Below are 20,662 nucleotides of genomic sequence, written 5' to 3'. Positions count from 1 at the left end.
TGTTCATTACTAGCAGTAAAGAAAAAATCAATACTAATTGTTCAAGAATAGCTGGGACCAGCCACCCTGTAATTTGGCACACCCTTCCCGTTTACCTTCTTCAGATTTTTTCAGGTACCCATTTAGGGCTCAGGCATTCATGTATTTCAAAAAAAGTATAAAAACGGTATCGCAATTAACTACCACTTCGTTGCTGTTCCATAGCAAAGCTACCTAAAACCCAGTTTTAGCTTTATGGGTTTTAAGGGTTGATACTCAATTGTCTTTTAAATAGTACCGCTCAGGTCTTTTAATTTCATATATACCATTGTCTTTTCATAAAAGCTCCGATAAACATGTCTCTAATTTTATTGATGTCCATCTAACATCAATTATTGGTAATTGGTAAGGGTGCACTGATTGTTGAGAATCGTTTCTACGCTCTATCTTTTCCTTGTGTCAGGAAACGCCTAATTAAGCAATCCCTCTATCCTCATTTTGTATTGTCATGAAATGTTGTGGCGGTGGTTAGAAATCTGTTTGATTATACGGTCATGTAGATCAAAATATTTGCCGTTCTAGATGGCGCAACTTAAAAGGCTTTGAAGACATGACTCCACAAATCAAGAGGGCTGACTCCAAAATTGGTTGGAAGGACCATTGGAATAAGCTGGTATAATATCGTACTTTTAAGGCATCATAAGCACCTCTCCTTCAATAAATTTCCAACCCATCCTTACCGGCTCTATCTGTTTTAAATTTAGTTTTGCAGGTAGAAACATGCTTGTAAAGGAGTCCGTTCTAAATGGTAAATAACACCTAAAACTGATAAATGTTTGTCTACCCCCGTCTGGTATAATTTACTCATCCAAAGGGTTTGAATTATTTACTTATGCTTGGAAATAGTGTTTAAAAGCCTAAACTGTGACAAAGAAGTTTCAAAGCTTGTCAGTAGTTTAATCAAGGAAAGTGCGTTTGGACTAGTCGTCTGGATGAACAAAAAAAAAAGAAAAAAGAAAATGGATCTTTAACAGCCAATAAAGATAGTAAGCTGCATTTTTAGCAGTGAAATATTTTCTCTAGAATATGTCAACTCCCCTCCCTTCGAAAGCAGTATTTTGGCTACCCCCATGAAGCCCCCAACCGAAATTAAATTTGTATTTGTAGATCCCTTAGTGATTTGTATCCGTTATAAATGTTTTTTGTTAATTTTAATCCTTGTTTAATGATATTTTAAATCCATGCTCTCGTTTTGTTAATATTTCGGTATTATATTCTTCATATAGTTTAGATATAGTTTCATATAGTTTAATTGTCAGATAGTTTAGAGAAACTTAAACAAGTTTTTGGTATTTTTTATATTCGTCTTTTTGATTGTAAAATAACTAACAAGCTGAGACATGCACGTTAAACTAAACCTTTTTTTTTCTTTTTTTTTATACAGTTCTTGGGTGACAATTCAGCTGCGGTGATTCGAGAGGCTTTAAGAAAATTTTTTTCATAAAGGGACATTTGTTACCCACCTTAAATGGAATACGCTCGTTATATTGGCTTAATATATAAATCCATGCATCTTATTTGAGTCTCAAGATAAAAGTGTCGATTCTTCAAGATTTGTTATATCTTCTTTTCAACGATCGAGAAATAGATAAAATTTTGAGCTCTTGACATTAAAATTTGGCCCATTCTTTTTATTTTTATTTTATTTATTTTTTTTAATGAAATAGTTCATAAGTAACAATTAACAAAATCAATATATGCATATATATATATATATATATATATATATATATATATATATATATATATATATATATATATATATATATATATACTATATATATATATACTATAGTACATATATACTATTTCATTAAAAAAAAAAAGAATGGGCCAAATTTTAATGTCAAGAGCTCAAAATTTTATCTATTTCTCTATCGCTGAAAAGAAGATATAACAAATCTTGAAGAATCGACACTTTTATCTTGAGACTCAAATAAGATGAATGGATTTATATTAAACCAATATAACGATTATTGTTATTATTATTATATATTGCTTTCCTGTAAAATTTATAATGATTAATATACCACCTTTACTGCATTTACGAATTAATGCAGCGGCATTGAGCTCAGTCTCAAGTAGAGGCTGTTCCCCTTCAACAATATTAGGAATTTATGCTTCACAAATTCGTATTTTAGATATTTCGTATTTTAGAAATTCGTCTTCCTGTCTTTATATTTAATTGCTGTTTGACACTTCCAGTTATGGTGTCAGGAGAATTACTGGGTTCAGTTCCTACGAGGAAAATTTTTTATTTAAAAGTTTTAAACCTGGTGCAAAACTCGAATTCCACCTAAGAAATGAAAAATATTTTTCGGGTACTTTGCCTGTTATTAACTTCGATTGGTTAGCGCAAGAATTCAGATTAAAACAAGTTTGACATTAAAACAAGCGCGTATCTAGTTTTTTTTGTTGGGATGGGGGGGGGGGGGTTGTATAAAAACGCATAACAAATTTGTGTTTGTGGATTTTTATTACGTTTTTAGCCCCAAAACCACCCTCCATGAATACGGTCTTGTATTAAAATATGATTTTCTTAGTATTTTGCTAGCAAGATGGATTACAACGTGTTGGGTTAAGATGAGGAAAACATGCCTAACGCATCAATGGGGTTTGTTTTGTTTAAAGGTATAGATCTAATTCTGCTGTCTAATTCTTGCATAAAGATTAACAGTCATATAACATCTTTTGAAATACCACAGAAGGTGTAGCCAAGGGATTCCAAAATGTGTGGTGGTAATGACAGATTGTACATTCCAACTGCATATTTGCTTTTTGTGATATGAGAATGTTACCATTTTCATCTTAAAATTTTAACTTTTTTATGGGTGAGTGGACAACTTCCAAGTCCATCATTGATTTATAGACAACCCGCCGTGTTAGGGTATACTGAAGGCAATTTGTTTCGAGCAGGATCAATTTCTGGTTCACCCTCTCCCGCTGGGTGGCTGACCATATTAAATGCTACTGAATTTGTATTCAAAAGTAAGGGAAAATAATTTCTGTAACATAAAGACTTTCCCAGAAAATAGGGACTTGCAAAGATTGATCCTTTTTCCTTACCTCCTTAGTTTGCAGAATCCAGAGGGGGGTGTACGAAAATCATGATCAATCTTTTTTCTTGCAGCGGAGAACTAAGCCTAATATTTCATGGAAAAGGGATACCTCGTAATGGGTTTACATCAGACATGCATGCAGAAATCCATTTGGGAGGGGGGAATTTGATACAAATCCAATGTGATTGTAATTCTCCTGTTGTGTGTGAATGGTTTAGTCTACACTGTAACTTAGGGAGAAAGTGTACAAACTCAGACGTTTATTTTAATAGGGGGGGGGGTGAAAACAGACACACCGAAAAATACAAAAACTGTTTGGACAAATCAAGTAATCTTCTGCTCTTTACCCTAGCAACAATCGTTGGTAAGAGGACATGGAGTGTGACAGAAAATATCAAAACAGTATTCATATGTCTACATTTTCGTGGATAAAAAAAAGAAAAAAGATAATGTTATTGTGGAACAGCCTAGAAACGGGAAAATTTTCTTCAAACGGTAAACATATCCAGAATTATTAAAGAAGAATAATGTTGGAAACAGAAAATTATAGAAAATAGAACAAAGCACCCTTTTTTCATTATAGCAGAAATACTAAAGCACTAAAATTATAACTAACATATTTATACAGAACAAAACATTAACTTCCGGTTCATTCATTAGATTAGTCAGAGAGAGTTTTATAACTGGCTTCATTCAAAGTCTTGAGTTGTCAGTTTCTTCTTTAATATTGCCTAAAAGTAAGCTGAATATCTAGTGAAGGTGGCAAAATCTTCTTCTGATTGCATAAGTGTTTTTCTGTTTGTGAATAAAGAAATCTAAACATAACGTGGCTAAATAGAAAGTGAGGATTGCAGTCGCAAAAATAAACCAAAAGAATTTAGACAGAATTTTTAATACGGGTCTTAGGTATTCAGTATTTTCAAAGCGTTTCTAAGTCGATTTGTCCGTCTTAGGCCTATATTCATAGCTAAACAATACTGTCAGAAACACAGAAAGAATTATTGGATCAAATCGATTTCAATAGAATATCCGATTACGAACTATTAGCATTTGTTGTGTTCCAGGTATGTGCCCATCGATATATAAGGAAAGGCGTGGATTATCAATGGGGCCAGGGTTTATGTTACACCCTCTCCCAAGAACTGGAATATGATGAGGCGTGGGAACCTTGTCGTGGTAGGCCAACGAACTGGTAAGAGCAATTTGATTTTGTGTGCTAATACTAATAATAATAAAATAATTATTTAGTTAATTTAATGGATCAATTCTACCTGAGCTAAAAGGGTAATAGCTAAAAAAAAACTGAAAAGGAGTGAACTAAGATATACGTTAAAAAGTTTAAAAGAGAATATATAAAGGAGGAGGGGGTGAAGAACCAAACGAACATAAAACTCGGGTATCACCAATACCAAAACAAAAGAGGAAAACTAGCGTTTTACTATATTAGCAATGAAGGGAAGAAAAGTTTTTTCATACCTGGAGGTAAAGCAGCAGATGGGGGACAAGATAGGAACGGGTTCAGAAACAATACATAGCAGGCGGTGTATGGGTGGGGAGTTTCTTTGGGGGAAAATGTTTTCCGTGCGAAGGTTTATTATCGCATTTTTTGTGGCAAAATGGAGGCACAACGTACCTCTCCTCTGCTCTAGAGTTTTCACTTTGGCCTTGGTAATTTAGCTTCTTTAAAGACTGTTCTTGGGGCTCTTTTTTCAATAAATACAAGTTTTTTTCAATTGAAAGTAAGGAGCAGCATTAAAACTTAAAATGAACAGAAATTATTACGTATTGAGGGGGTTCGTATCCTTCTCAATACCTCGCTCTTTACGCTAAAATATTTTTAGTAATTTCAAAAGAGCTATTTGTTCTAATTGAACGGCCTTTGTGATTCAGGGGTCATTCTTAAGGAGCGACGTTAAAACTTAAAACGAACAGAGATTATTCTGTATATGAAAGAGGATGTCTCCCTCTCAATGCCCCGCTCTTTACGCTAAAGTTTGGCTCTTTCTCACAACTCTACTTTTTAAAACAATAAAATACTTTAGCGTAAAGAGCGGTGTGTTGAGGAGGGGGCAGCCCCTTTCATACGGAATAATTTCTGTGCGTTTCAAGTTTTAATGTCGCTCCTTACTTTCAGATAAAAAAAAAACTTGTTCTATTTTAGTTAATAATACGTAAGTACCAATGTCAAAAATCGGTGAATGTCGAAATCCGTCAGTAAATGTCAGAAATAGCTTTTTTCTCCTTGAATTTAATCAGCGTTGCCAGTCAACTTGTTCAGTTTAATGCAAAGTTTGATGACGACAGGTTAGGTTAGCTTAAGTTCTTAAGCCATTTCTGTTATTATATATTTCGGACATTCACGTTAACATATATGTATTCTTCCGAGAAACAGGGAACGTAGTTCGAAACATAAGAAACTGTTTTTTAAAACTTTTTTTTCATGTTGAAAAGCTAGTTAATATAGTTCCTTCGTGTTACAACCGCAACGCTATTGAAACAAGACCGCTTTAAAAGGTAGTAATCGGAACATTGCGTGGCCAGCCAGTCAAATCTAAAAAAAAGGATTAACAAATCGTCGACGAGATAACGTGATTGTGTTCATACGAATCACTAAACTGACACCGCAAGGTCTCGACCAGTGTTGCTGAGTGCTTGGTTGAGAATAGCTGAGCCATAAAAGCGAAAATGGGCCAAATGTAGCATTTCTAGAGCAAAATAGGTCGAAGATGTAATTTTTGAAATAAATTCACTTTGAAACCTCGCTAACTTGTAAAATCACCCCAAAAAAGCGCCAGAATGGTGCGAATGTGCCACATGAGGTTTCAAGTCACACCTATCTTGATTATCTGTAGGGGGGTAACACACTTCACTCGGTCTTGGATAGGCCTATAGTACGAATATTCAACATTATTGAATTATCGACTAATTAGATATGAAATTCAAAGACTGAAACTTTGCCCAAGACTTAATACAGAGGCACCATTTGGGCCAAATCTTGGGGTGGGCATGGGGCATTTGACAGAACTTGAGACTTTTATTATGAATCTAACCTACTTTCAAAGTTTACAATGATTAATAGCAACTAGCGTAATTATCCCAGGGGTCGTCAGGTAATTACGCTCTTTGGCTAATAGGCGTGCAGTTAGTTCAAATCATTTGAACAGAATGGATTATGTTGGACATAATGGATAATTATGGCCGGAAAAGGGCCCTTTGTGGTGGAAGCTTGGGCCCCCTTGGAAAATCTGGGGTGGGTATTTGCCCACCCCTGACCCCCCCCCCCCCCAAATGGCGCCTCTGACTTAATACAGCCTTTGAAATTATGATAAAAATCGTAGTTGCCAGATTGTTTTGGATTATACTATTTCTTATGAAAAAGAAGAGCCAAAAACCGGAAATTTTCAAGCAATAATTTTATGTTCTAGGGTATTCTTTATTTTCAGTTTTTTTTTGTCCTTTTTTATATTTTAACTGTAACTACGTCTCGTTTTTGGTATAGTATCAAAAATTAATATTAATTTTTTTTACATATAATATGCTGTGGGGAAACACTCTAAAGTGTTTCATCTTTTCTTTAAAGACAAGCATTTTAGTGTGTAATTGATCTTATTTTATTTATTTTTCTTCTCTCCTTTTTACTTGATTGAATACAATTTTTGGCAAATTCGACCAGTTTTTACCCAATGGGACTAATTTAATTTTCAAGTTCAATTTTTCTTGGATAACTGGTAGAAACTAGCCCAACCAACAGAATACCAGTTGAGGGAAAATTGTGCCCCCGGATTTCTTAACCCTTTTTTCCGTATTCACATAAGAAAATGAAAAAAACTAGTTTTTTAAGAACGCCTTTTTTTCGAACTCCAAATGACATCTTTAAGACGTAGGCAAATTTATATAAATTTGTCTCGATCGGAAGGGTACGTCTGTCATATGTCAAAATAACAAATAGTCGACAAATTTAGTACAATATATTTGAAAATTAGGTGAAAGAGAATGCAGACAAATTTCCTTGTGAAATAATATCTGGCCAATAGCCAAAATGAAATAGCCTATTGTTGGTTCGCGTATTTGGATAGAGATATACTTTCCCGCCGGGTATGTGTATTAAGTTTTACCCCTATCAGTAATTTTCTTGCCTAATGAAAATCAATATCCTGCTTGAATGTATTCATCTCTGATTGTCAATCAATATCCATAGCTCATAATTATTCATTAATTTTCAAAAGTAGAATTAATTATCAGTCAAAATGTTTCAAACTGCCTTAATAAATCCACCAGTTAATCAATATAATTTCGTAAATTCCGGTCTCAACTTCTTAAGCCGTGTTTGGGTGAAGTCAGTGGGCCAGATCTTGGGTGGCCTATTATGGATTGTTTTTAAAGGCTCTTATTATCAATTTGGGCTATTAATTAAAAGAATTGCCGATATAAATATTCAGGCTTAGAAATGTAACTTGGAGTATGAACCCCTCCCCCCTAATTGCCTACCCATGAGCAGGGAAGTTCGGGTGGGGGTATAAACTCTCATTCGTAAACGATGAAAAGTAAGGCGCGTTTTTCTATTAAATGACCAAAAAAAACTAAGACAAGGTGAATAATAGTTCCAATTTAATAATTGAAACTTTGAACGATCAGAAGTTATTATGAATGAATAAACTAATAATAAAATGAAACGCAAATATAATAATTGCTGCTATGGATGTATAGACGAATCATAAAACTAGCAGAAATTCAAATGAAATAATCAAGTCAAATCTAAAATGAATAGAAAGTTACTATTAATAAGATGAAGGCTACATTTTTGGTCGGGCATTGGGTCTTCTTGTCCTAAGGACTTAAATATTTTATTTTTGAGCCGATTAGGAAAAACAAGTACCTCTTAATTCTATAGACTTAGGGTCTCTTCTTTTGTTTATTGCAAAATGATAGTTAGGTATAGAATTGTTTGTTTAAAAACGGGCCTAGTAACACAAACTATTATTAAATTTTTTGTAGTAAAAAATTGTAAATAAAATAACTTTTCAATGAAATTTTTCTCATAAAAAAAAAAAATCTATTCTAGAAACCTAAGAGGATTGAATGATCCGTCTGCCCCACTCCCATCTTAGTGCCAGTATACTTCTGCTTTGAAATACCTAAACTGTGGATTATTTTTGAATCCATTGACACAAACTCTGGTTTAAAATTTCATTTTCAGTCTAATTATTGTAGTGTTGTAACTGCACAAATGGAGAGGTGAATTAAAAATTGTCACCTGAAAACTAATTTTTTCGTTTTTTTTTTACTCCTCCCTCCTTTAGTGTGACAAATCCTGAGGTGCATTTTGGACATGCACCAAAATGTTGTCATGGATTATATTTCACAACTGAAAATCTATCGGCATGTCCTTTGGATTTGTTATTTTTATCAGTTAATAGGGAAATGATATGGAAACATACAAGTAAAACAGGCAAATGATATGGGGCATACAAGATGTTTTTTCCAAAATTAGTAAAATCTCCCAATTTTTGGACAGGGGGAGGTGACAGGGGCCTAAAAATTCCGTGCTTACGCACCTGATTTTCACATTCAGTGAATTGAATTAATGATCTTGTTTTCAGACAATTTACTGACAAAATAATCGCTAATGGTGATCAGGTTACACATGATTTACGAAGGGAGAAATTGATTATTTGTATAAGGCTACGAGAATGTACCAGTTAATTACCAGCGTGATTATGTATGGCCACTCGAGTTTGTCTTTTGGTTTCCCTTGCATTAAGTACAAACAGGATATGTGTATATCCTTCGAGAGCAGTTCCCGTAGCTTTATTTGGGGATCAGGGGGAGGGAGAATTTTCTGGAAGGCCTCTTAGTCTGTAGACTATGATAAACAGGGCTGTCGGTAGTTGATCATGGGCCGTGGTGACAAGTGCCTTTGGGTTTCACCTCATTTTACTTTCGTTTTTTTGCAGCATTATTACAAATGAAGGCGGGCAGTACATGCAAGTGGGTTTTGGTTAGTGAAGTATTCTATGTACCAACCCTCCGTTTGTTTCCTGTAATTGTATTTGGGGTTGTCTGCTGTTGTGTAGGGTTTTTTAAACTTCAGTGACTGTTGACCCGTTGGCTATTAATTTATTTCGCAGATTCCTTTTTAATTTTTAGTTTAGCTCGAACAACCACAGCGTTGTGTTGATTTAAACAAAAGTATACGGTTTTGGAGGGGGGGGGGTCTTAAGAAATGTGCACTTTATCCATGGAATGTCTATATTTTGAAGGGAAGAAAATTAATCTGAATAGATAACACGAGGAAATTATACAAAGATTGAACTACTAAAAGAGTTTACCCCCTTGGCGGGTCAATCACATTACAAGTCATCATGTTCCAGAATCATATGATCTACAAATGGGAAAACTGCTTATTTCTATGAGGTGACGGACAGGTACATGCAGAAGGATGGGCTGTTGCCTTGTGCCATCCTTCAAAACGCTTTTCCGCTCACCAAATAAGCTAAAAAAATGGTTTCTTTATTCTAAAGATTAGTTTTTCATATCTTAAAAACCATAGACAAACCTTTTCTGGATAATTGAGTGGTCGTGGAAAAAAAAGAAACACATTTTTTTTCTTGACGTTTAGTTTGTAACATGCAAGGTAGTGTCAAGGAGGGTAGGGGGTTTGAACACCCCCGTGAAATGTTATTCGACTTGTAAAACCTAATAAATATGTATATAGACATATTTTGATGTGTTTTTTAAAACTTTTTTATAAGCCCCTTCCCCCAAACTAACATCCTGGATACGTGCTTGATAAAATACATATATATAGTGTTTTTTAAGACTTGTATTAAAATTTACGTAAGTGTTTCAAAGCCATATACAAAAAAAAAAATCAATGGACTTTATTAAAAAACAACAACAAAAAAACAACTGACAATCAGACCTGACAATGTGACAACTGACAATGTGAAAAATATCACAAGAAAAGGAAAATGATATGTCGGGACAGGAGAGTAAATGTTCTATCTAAGGGTCCAAACCTTTTAAAATGAAAGAGAATTAATATGCTCTTCGAAAAAAAAATTGATTATTTAAATAAAAAGTGCCCTTTTTAGGAAGCAAGGACAACTTGGAATTTCCCTGAGGATGGGGAAGGCGAGCAGTGAGGCCCTTTTTTGTGTATGAGACCCAGTGTTCGTATTTTATTGACTTTCAAACCATTTTGAATGTCTTGAATTGATTATAAAACAATGTTTGATGTGGAAATTCATAAGGCTCTGTGTCGCTTTTTTGTTAAACTGATATTTATGTTTTTTAATCCGTCTTATGAAAAGACTTCCGGTCTATCAATTATTGACTCTTCGCGGATTCTCAAGATTAGTGAATTCTCTGTATGAATGCAAGTGCAAAAATAACTAGAGATCTTTTTTATGGCACTTGCTATTTACCAAGTGACATATAGCGATCGCAAATTCTGTCGATCTGTCTGTCTGTCCTGGTTTTGCTAATTTGGGCACTTCCAGATAAGCTAGGACGATGCAATTTGGCAGGGGTATCAGGGACTAGACCAGATTAAATTAAAAATAGTTGTTTCCTCGATTCGATCATCTGGGGGTGGGGGACGGTTAATTCGGAAAAATTAGGGATTTTTAACTTACGAACGGGTGATCGGATCTTAATGAAGTTTGTTATTTGGAAGTTGTCGTGTTTCAGAGCTGTTATTTTAAATCCTGACCGGATCCGGACATTGGGAAGAGTTGGAGGGGGAAACCTAAAATCTTGGAAAACACTTAGAGTAGACGGATTGAGATGAAACTTGGTGGGAAAAATAAGCACAAGTCCTAGATACGTGATTGACATAACCGGAACAGATCCGCTCTCTTTAGGGGAGTCTGGGGAGGGTTAATTCTGAAAAATTAGAAAAATGAGGTATTTTTAACTTACGAAGGAGGGATCAGATCAGAATGAAATTTGATACTTAGAAGGAAAACGTAACTTAGATATCTTAGTTTAAGTCCTGACCGGATCCAGTGTCATTGGGGGGAGTTGGGGGGGAGAAATCTTGGAAACGCTTAGAGTGGAGAGATCTGGATGAAACTTGGTGGGATGAATAATCACAGGTCCTAGATATGTGATTGACATAATTGGACCGGATAAGCCCTCTTTGGGGGAGCTGGGGGGGCCAAATTCGGTAATTTGGAAAAATTAGAAAAAATTAGGTATTTTTAACTCACGAACGCGAGATTGGATCCTAATGAAATTTGATATTTAGAAGGACCTCGTGTGTTGGAGCTCTCGTTTTAAATCCTGACGTGATCCGATTGCATTGGGGGGAGTTGGAGGAGGAAACGGGAAATCTTAGAAAACGCTTAGAGGGGAGAGATCTTGATGATACTTGGTGGGAAAAATAAGCACAAGTCCTAGATACGTGATTGACATAACCAGACCGGATTGGATCTCTTTGGGGGAGTTAGAGGGGGGAATAATTCGGAAAAACTAGAAAAAATGAGGTATTTGTAACTTACGAACGGGTGATCCGACCTTAATGAAATTTGATATTTGGAAGGATATTGTGTTTCAGAGCTCTTATAAATCCCGGCCATGTTTCGGTGACATTGGGGAGAGTTGGAGGGGGAATTTTCGAAAAAGTGAAAATTGAGGTGTCTTTTTCTTACGAATGGGTGATCGGATCTTAATGAAACTTGATATATAGAAAGATCTTATGTCTCAGATGCTCCATTTTTAATTTGAATCGGATTTGGGGACATAGGGGGTGGGGTGGGGAACAAAAATCTTGGGAACCGGAAGTTTTGAAAAACGCTTAGAGTGGAGTGGTCGGGATGAAACTTGACGGGAAGATTATGCATAAGTTGTAGATACATAATTGACATAATTGGACCGAATCCGCTCTCTTTAGGGGAGTTGGGGGGATTTCCAGGGCTTGGGCGAGTTCGATGCTTCTACACGTCCTAGGACGATGAAAATTAGTAGCTGTGTCAGGACCTGCACAAATTGGCTTGATAACAGTCATTTCCCCGATTCAACCATCTTGGGGCTAGAGGGAAAGAAAAAATTGAAAAAAATGAGGTATTTTTAAATATCGAATGGGTGATCTAATCTTAATGAAATTTGATATTTAGAAAGACCTCGTATCTAAGAGTTCTTATTTTAAATCCTGACCGTATCCGGTGATATTAGAGGGAGTTGGAGGGGGAAACGGGAAATGTTGAAAACGCTTAGAGTGGAGAGATCGGGATGAAACTTGGTGGGAAGAATAAACACAAGTCCTAGATACGTGATTGGTATAACCGGACTGAATCTGCTCCCTTTGGGGGAGTCGGGTGTGTGTCTGTTAATTCGGAAAAATTTTAAAAATTGAGGTATTTTTAACTTACGAACGGGTAGCCGAATCTTAATGAAATTTGATGTTTAGAAGGAACTCATGTCTGAGAGCTCTCATTTGAAATCCTGACCAGATCTGGTGACATTGGGAGGAGTTGGAGGGGGAACTGGAAATCTTGGAAAACGCTTAGAGTAGAGAGATTGGGATGAAACTTAGTGGCTAGAATAAGTAAATGACGTAGATACGTGATTGACGTAACCGGACTGGATCCGCTCTCTTTGGGGGAGTTAGGGGGGTTTCAGTGCTTTCGCGAGTTCGGAGCTTATTGATGTGCAAGGACGATGAAAATTGATAGGCGTTTCAGGAACCTGCACAAATTGACTTGATAAAGTCGTTTTCCTCGATTCGACCATCTGGGGGCCTGAAGGGAGTGGAAAAATTAGAAAAAAGAGGTATTTTTAACTTACGAGTGGGTGATCGGATCTTAATGAATTTTGATATTTAGAAGGACCTCGTGTCTCAGAGCTCTTATTTAAATCCCGACAGGCACTAAGCCTCTGATTTTCCTTTTAAATCAATCTATCGATTATTTGAATTTTCCTAAAGCTCATGCCATATGGGCTCTTGGCTCTCCCGACCTCGTCACAAGTGCCATATGAGTTCTTGGCTCTTTTTTTTTGTATTGAATATGTTTTGTTTCATCTTGGAGACCAAACAAAATCTTCCTTTTACTAACAACCTAGAAACCAAATGAGTTTTTCTTTCTTTTTTTCTATGAAATTTAGGATGTTTTAGCTTACGGCTTTTTAAATTACTGCCTTGTTCAAAAAGTCACAAAATGAAACTATATTCTTAGCTATACATCGACCCAGGAGTTGAATAAAAGCCATAATTTGGGGATCCCCAAGAAAGTCGAGAGCCAAGATTAGATCTTGCTGGTAAATTTATATCCTTCCACACTATTTTTGAGGGGCTTGTTTGGCAAAATTCATAAAATAAAAATCGCTTTCTATTCCGCACATTAGCCCTGCGCTAGGGTTCAACCATAATTTGGGAGTTATTTTTTATCTGTAGTAAAGTATAGGAAAAGACTAGGTCATGTGGGATTCTTACCTGCCTGTGGGAGGGCGTCTGTTCTAAAATAAATAATCGGGCCAAGGTTTGAAAGATGTGTTTTTGACCAGAATTGTTTATTTTTTTGAAATATACCAAAGTTGAAGTCGTTAAATGCTATAATTCAAATTGTGTAAACTTAAATATTTCAAATATATATAGAACTCATATGCTTTTTTTTCTTTTTTAGGGCTCATGAACAATTTGGATACTGTCAAGCTGGCACGTCTGGAGCTCTTCTGAACGACGACACAATTATATTTGGAAGTCCGGGACCATACACGTGGCGTGGGACGCTTTTCGTCACCTCTGTCGCTGAGGACTTTTTGAAGAGAGATAAACAGATGTACTACGCTCCAGTAACCGCAGATCAATCACCGATGGACAAGTATTCATACCTAGGTATCTATATCCTTCATTATAATATAATCTCAAGTGTGGTGCTTCAAAAGGCGTTGTGTTACATGATTTATCAAGCTTTAATATACCAATCTTACGTTACATAACTTTCTTCGTATACTTTTACAATCAGATCAGTCAGGTGGTTTTTGGATGCTTAATAGATCTAAATCCGAACTGACCAGCCCTGACAAAAAATACAAAGAAATGAATATAAAGACGACAAAGGGCTCTATGAATTTATACAAGATGTAACTTTGGTAAGCATCGACGTCGAAGTCATTATGAAATTGGTATCGTTGGTAAACAAGTATTCCTTTTATTTCAGTTCTAGAGGAGAATTTTATCAACTGGTCTGCAGTTTACCAATGGGCGCTCCTTTATGTCCAATCCTGGCTAATTTATTTTTGGATTCTACAGAATTGTCCGTTATTCAGTGTTTTCGTCTGTCTCCTTGTTTCTGGGTTAGGTTTATGCACGATGTTTTGTGTTTCTGGTAAAGTGGATTGGATTCCTTAAATCTATTTCTTGACCATTTAAACAGGTTTCACAAAAATATTAAATTAATACTAGAGCTGGAAAAACAAGAAGGGCTACCCTTTTAATATTTTATTAATAAAAAGTGATAATGGTTTGCTTTTTTCAATTTATAGAAAACCAACTCATAATGACAGGCATTTAAATTTTCGTCTCAGCTAATTTCAGTAAAAAAGGAACAGTCATATCATTGGTTGATAGAGTTTTTTTTTCATCTCAGCTAATTTCAGTTTCAGTTTCATCTCAGCCTAATTCATTTCAGTTTCTAATTCATTTCAGTTTCATCTCAGCTAATTTCAGTAAAAAAGGAACAGTCATATCATTGGTTGATAGAGTTTTTTTCATCTCAGCTAATTTCAGTTTCAGTTTCATCTCAGCCTAATTCATTTCAGTTTCTAATTCATTTCAGTTTCATCTCAGCTAATTTCAGTAAAAAAGGAACAGTCATATCATTGGTTGATAGAGTTTTTTTTTAAAATTCTCCCCGGAGTATATTGATAGCGAACTATTGTATTTGAGGGATATTTTATTTTGCAACAGGTATCCTGTAAAATTTGTAAATGAAATAATACAGAAAAGGCAGATTAATTATGAAAAAGGTAATAAAAACGAAGGTTCTTGAACTTTTGGACCCTACAATTTCCAACTAAATACGTCTTCTTTCAAAAAATATGAAGTTCAACATTTTTGTAGATAGGAGCTTGAAACTTCTACAGTGGAGTTCTCTGACATGCTTAATGCTATGCTATGATTTTCGTTATGATTCTATGACTTTTGGGAATAGTTTCCCCCTATTTTCCAAAATAAGGCATATGTTCTCAGGCTCGTATCTTTTGATGGGCAAGACTAAATTTGATAAAACTTATATATTTAAAATCAGCATAAAAATCCAATTCTTTTGGTATATCTATTAGCATCAAAATTCTGTTTTTTAGACTTTTTTTTTTACTTTTGAGCTGGGTCACTCCTTACTACAGTTCGTTACCACGAACTGTTTGATTGCAGGCAGTTAGTAGATTTCATTAAAAAGTACCGAATTTTATAAGAAGATTTGTTATTATGCTTTGTTTTGTTTGATAGCGTAGAAATGGAATGGAAACTTTTGTAAAAAGTTTTCTTTTTTATTGGTGGGAGAGGAATTAGAATTTTGTGGTTTGGAGGAGGGGATAAAATGTTTCTTTTTTCGCGGTCCTCGCAAGGTTTTGTAGGCCGTGTTTTTTTTTCATCTTTATACCTATTGTGTGGAAGACTCAATGAAGAGATGGCGTTAAGTAAAAATTGTTAAACTCAGTCCGTTCTATTCATTGGTTTAATGCGTTTCCCCATTTGACTTTTGACGTTTATTTACATAATTAGCAAAAATATAAACTATTACGGATACAAATAATTACGATAGGGAAAAATGTAAATTTTGCTAACTCATAGCGCTTAGCTACATAAACATTCCTAAATTAATAATAATAATAAAAAAACTACAAAAATTACATTCCTAGAAGCATCCTAGACTAATTAAAATAATAATAAAAAAAGAAAAAAAAGATAAAATGACAGTCACCTCATATTAGATTATCCCCAAATATCATATTAGATTAGCTAGATACTACGAAGCTTCTGATTTTTCCAGTCTCTTTTCTCACTCAGAAAGGATTGGAAAACGGGCCTTTTTGATAAAAGTTATTTTTGGAAACTGCTACAAAAACGTCTTCAAGCTACTTGGTATTGGCGGTAAAAAAGAGACAACTCTGTGGATGTTTTTTAGTTTTTTACCTCGTGTGAAATGCGTCTGTTGTTGGGATGTACGTCGGGGACATGAAGATCGTATATTTTCTCGATTTTTAGGGCACACTTCTTATTCATAATGTCAAATGGAATATTGTTTTCTATTATTGATGTCCTTCGATTGTCCCTGATGGGTTGTAGCCAAATGTACAGTGAAATGCCCCAGCTCACTTTTACTTCCATTTCAAATCTATGACACAAAAGACAAATCTTAACTAGTAACTCTATTTTTAAATGTGTCAAATATACTACATAATTACCAAAATAAGTTCTAAATATATTAAATAAAAAGTAAAACTTTGAGTCTATTTTTCTTTAATGAATAGCAAACTTTCGTGTCATTATTTGCTGTAAAAATTTAAGGTTTAATTATAAAATTGATACAATTCTATACTAGCGGCTTCTTGCTATCTTGGTAAGTAATTGAGTTAGGTGAATACAATTTTCAGAAATGTATCTGGGTCCAAAAGTATACACTTGGACGGCATTGCCATACCACTATCTCTACCTTTTCCTTATTTCCAGGATGAAAAGATTGCATATATGACAGGTTATACCCATCCAAATTGTGACAAAAAAGCCTTAATGTTATTTTTTTTTTTATTTCAGTGTCGTTTTTGTTGGCTCTAATTCTTGAAATTGTATTTCCTTATATTTGAGTGGGATTTTAAGCTTTATCAGGTCCCCCCCCTAAATTTAAGAATAAATTCACAAACCTTAAAACTTCTCAGTCAAAATTGAGTGAAGATGCACTTCCCGAGCACTTCCCTCGTCTTGTTTCTGCAAAAGATTTATTTCTCAAAGCTTAGCGAGTAAATCACGAAAACTGTGCAAGGTCATCAAGCGCCAGAACCCTTTAGAGGGGGAAGGAGAGAGATTTGTGCTTCAAAATGCCTTTCCAGGCTCTATTTTAGGCTTTGAACTCATTCCTGAAAGTTCGTTCACCCAACTCAGTTACTTTCCACGATACCAAGAAGCCCTAAATCTAAGAATTTTGCCTAAGATTATGCAACTCTGATAATGTTGGGGCTCATCTAATCTCATGCACTGGGGGTGTTGAAGTCATCAAGGGTAAATTGTTTATTCCCAACCTATATGTCCCGGTGGGGGTTGAAAATGACTCTTTCTTCAACAGAGAAAAATTATTGGCTGCCACATGTAATGAAATGATGGACATGTGGAACAGTTGGAAATCATAGCTGTTCTGGCGAAGGTTTATGCTCTAGCCTATGGCTCCCTCGTGATTATATTTGCAGAAAAACGCAATTCGGACTGTTTATGGAAAACACACATAAAATGCTTTGAAAATCTCAGGCATGACACGGGTATATCGTAAAGTAAAATCTCCTGAGTTACTACAAAATCTTAAAGAAATAATCAGTTTTTCAATACTATCCATTTTTATGGCACTTGGTATTAACCAAGTGACATACAACGATCGCAAATTCTGTCGGTCTGTCTGTCCCGGTTTTGCTACTTTAGGCACTTCCAGGTAAGCTAGGACGATGGAATTTGGCAGGCGTATCAGGGACCAGACCAGATTAAATTAGAAATAGTCGTTTTTCCGATTTGACCATATGGGGGGGAGGAGTGGGGGGGGCGTTAATTAAAAAAAACAGAAAAAATGAAGTATTTTTAACTTACGAACGGGTGATGAGATCTTAATGAAATTTGATGTTTGGAAGGATATTATGTCTCAGAGCTCTTATTTTAAATTCCGAACAGATCTGGTGACATTTGGGGGAGTTGGAAGGGGGGAACCTAAAATCTTGGAAAACGCTTATAGTGGAGGGATCGGGATGACACTTTGTGGGAAAAATAAGCAGAAGTCTTAGATACGTGACAGAACCGGAACGAATCTGCTCTGTTCGGAGGAGTTGGAAGGGGAGGGGGGTAATTCTGAAAAATTAGAAAAAATGAGGTATTTTTAACTTAGGAAGGAGTGATCGGATTTTAATGAAATTTGAAGTTTGGAAGGATATCGAGTCTCAGAGTTCTTATTTTAAATCCCGACTGGATCCGGTGACATTGGGGGAAATTGAGGGGGGATCCTAAAATCTTGGAAAACGCTTAGAGTGGAGGGATCAGGATGAAAATCGGTGGTAAAAATAATCATAAGTACTAGATATGTGATTGTCATAACCGGAACGGATCTGCTCTCTTCGGGGGAGTTGGGGGGAGGAGGGTTAATTCTGAAAAATTAAAAAATGAGGTATTTTCAACTTACGAAGGAGTGACCGGATCTTAATGAAATTTGATGTTTGGAAGGATATCGTGTCTCGGAGCTCTTATTTTAAATCCCGACCGGATCTGGTAACATTGGGGGGGAATTGGGGGGACCTAAAATCTTGGAAAACACTAAGAGTGGAGAGATCGAAATGAAACTTGATGGGAAAAATAATTTTAAGTCCTACATAAGTGATTGACATAACCGGAACGGATCCGCTCTCTTTGGGGGAGTTGGGGGGAGAGGGTTAATTCTGAAAAATTGAAAAAATGAGGTATTTATAACCTACGAAGGAGTTATCGGATCTTAAAAAAATTTGACGTTTGGAAGGATATCATGTCTCAAAGCTCTTATTTTAAATCCCGACCGGATCCGGTGAAGGGGAAGTTGGGGGGTGGAACCTAAAATTTTGGAAAACGCTTAGAGTTTAGGGATCGGGATGAAACTTGGTAGGAAAAATAAGTACAAGTCTTAGATACGGGAATGGCCTAACCGGAACGGATTTGCTCTCTTTGGGGGAGTTGGGGGAGGGTTAATTAAAAAAAAATAGAAAAAGTGAGGTATTTTTAACTTACGAAAGAGTGATCGTATCTTAATGAAATTTCATATTTAGATGGACCTCGAAACTCAGATCTCTTATTCTAAATCCTGACCGGATCCAGTGTCATTAGGGGGGGGGGATTTTGGAAGACGCTTAAAGCGGAGAGATCAGGATGAAACTTGGCGGAAAGAATAAGCACAAGGCCAAGATAGGTGACTGACATAACCGGACCGGATCCACTCTCTTTGGTGGAGTTGGGGGGGGGGGGTAATTCGGAAAAATTAGAAAAAATGAGGTATTTGTAACTTATGAACGGGTGATCAGATCTTAATGAAATTTGATATCTAGAAGGATCTTGTGCTTTAGAGCTCTTATTTTAAATTCCAACCAGATCCGGTGACATTGATGGGAGTTGGAGGGGGAAACTGGAATTCTTGGAAAACGTGAAAAACGAAAAAACGATGTATCTTACGAATGGGTGATCGGACCTTAATGAATTTTGATATTTAGAAGGACCCCGTGACTCAGAGCTCTTATTTTACATCCCGACCGGCATTAAGCCTCTGATTTTCCTTTTAAAGCAATCTATTGATTCTTTGAATTTTGCTAGAGCTCATACCGTATGAGTTCTTGGCTCTTCCGACCTCGTCACAAGTGCCATTGGAGTTCTTAGCTCTGTTAAAAATTATCCATTCAAAAGAGTCCTGAGAACGTATGCATTGAAAAATTTTAACGCATGCAGATGTGTATTTTTTCGCAATAAGGCTGGTAAAAAATTCGTCCTCAATCCGCAAAATCACTACGATTTCTCCAAAACGCTGTATATGAGGACTCAGGATAAAACTCAATCTGCGTGCCCGATGCAGCATCGCTACGAGAGGATTGGTATTGTGGACACAGTGGCAAAGGAAGGTTCTGGGGCATATAGGGCTGACGCTTAAGGCTAGGTGGCGGTACTAAGGTGTGTACAAATTGTGATAGTCAGTGTCTAGCCCCTTGATCCAGATTTGGGCGTACTTTATTTTATACCATTCGTTTAATTGTTTAGCTGATAGCTTAAGTTTTGGATCATGAAAAGTTTATAACCCCTTTAGAACATGCGACTTTGTGGCAATGCCGCCTCTGTAACTTGCAACACAACTACATAGAATAATCTAAACTTTCTGGAAAAACAGGACGATTCTCCTGTTTCTGACGTCTTAACCTTTCAAATGTTTTTTCTTTCATCTGGAAAAAAAGACAGCGTAAATTTCAAAAACAGAATTTGATATGTGGATAAAGCTGAATCTGAGCTTTCAAATTATAGCAAAATTATACTAGGCCTTATAAAACATTAATTTAAAAACAGAAACTTTTCGTGGGGGAAGAACCTGTTTATTGTAAAATTTAAGGAGCTGAATCTTAAGTTGGGAGTTAATTCCCTCCAGGAGCTCTTTTGTTGTCCCTCAAGGTCTTGACTGCTTACGTGCGCGCAGGAAATTGTTCCGGAGGTGAACTAAATTGGAAAAAGAGAAAGAAAAGTATACAAATTATAGCCTATGGACAATCGTACTAGGCTAAATGTCCCGTAATCTTTGATGAATATTTAAATCAACCCTAGCAAACTTTAGAAACACTTTCAGTTTTACTTCGGGGGGGGGCTGATC

The 20,662-nt window shown here is 35.9% G+C and overlaps 1 protein-coding gene across 4 annotated transcripts in view; it reads left to right on the top strand.

Annotated features, from left to right (window-relative positions):
* Positions 1–20,662, top strand: part of LOC136026482 (integrin alpha-PS1-like) — a 220,469-nt gene that overhangs the window by 26,614 nt on the left and 173,193 nt on the right. For all 4 annotated transcript variants that reach the window (XM_065703098.1, XM_065703097.1, XM_065703100.1 and 1 more), the window contains 2 exons: positions 4,163–4,290; positions 13,724–13,935. In XM_065703098.1, the coding sequence (XP_065559170.1) occupies positions 4,163–4,290; positions 13,724–13,935 (340 nt within the window). The remainder of the gene's footprint in view (positions 1–4,162; positions 4,291–13,723; positions 13,936–20,662) is intronic.

This window comes from Artemia franciscana, chromosome 4 (genome assembly GCF_032884065.1).
Source record: "Artemia franciscana chromosome 4, ASM3288406v1, whole genome shotgun sequence".
Lineage (NCBI taxonomy): Eukaryota > Metazoa > Arthropoda > Branchiopoda > Anostraca > Artemiidae > Artemia > Artemia franciscana.
The sequence above is the reverse complement of the archived record's forward strand: the minus strand, read 5'-3'. Positions and strand labels throughout refer to the sequence as shown.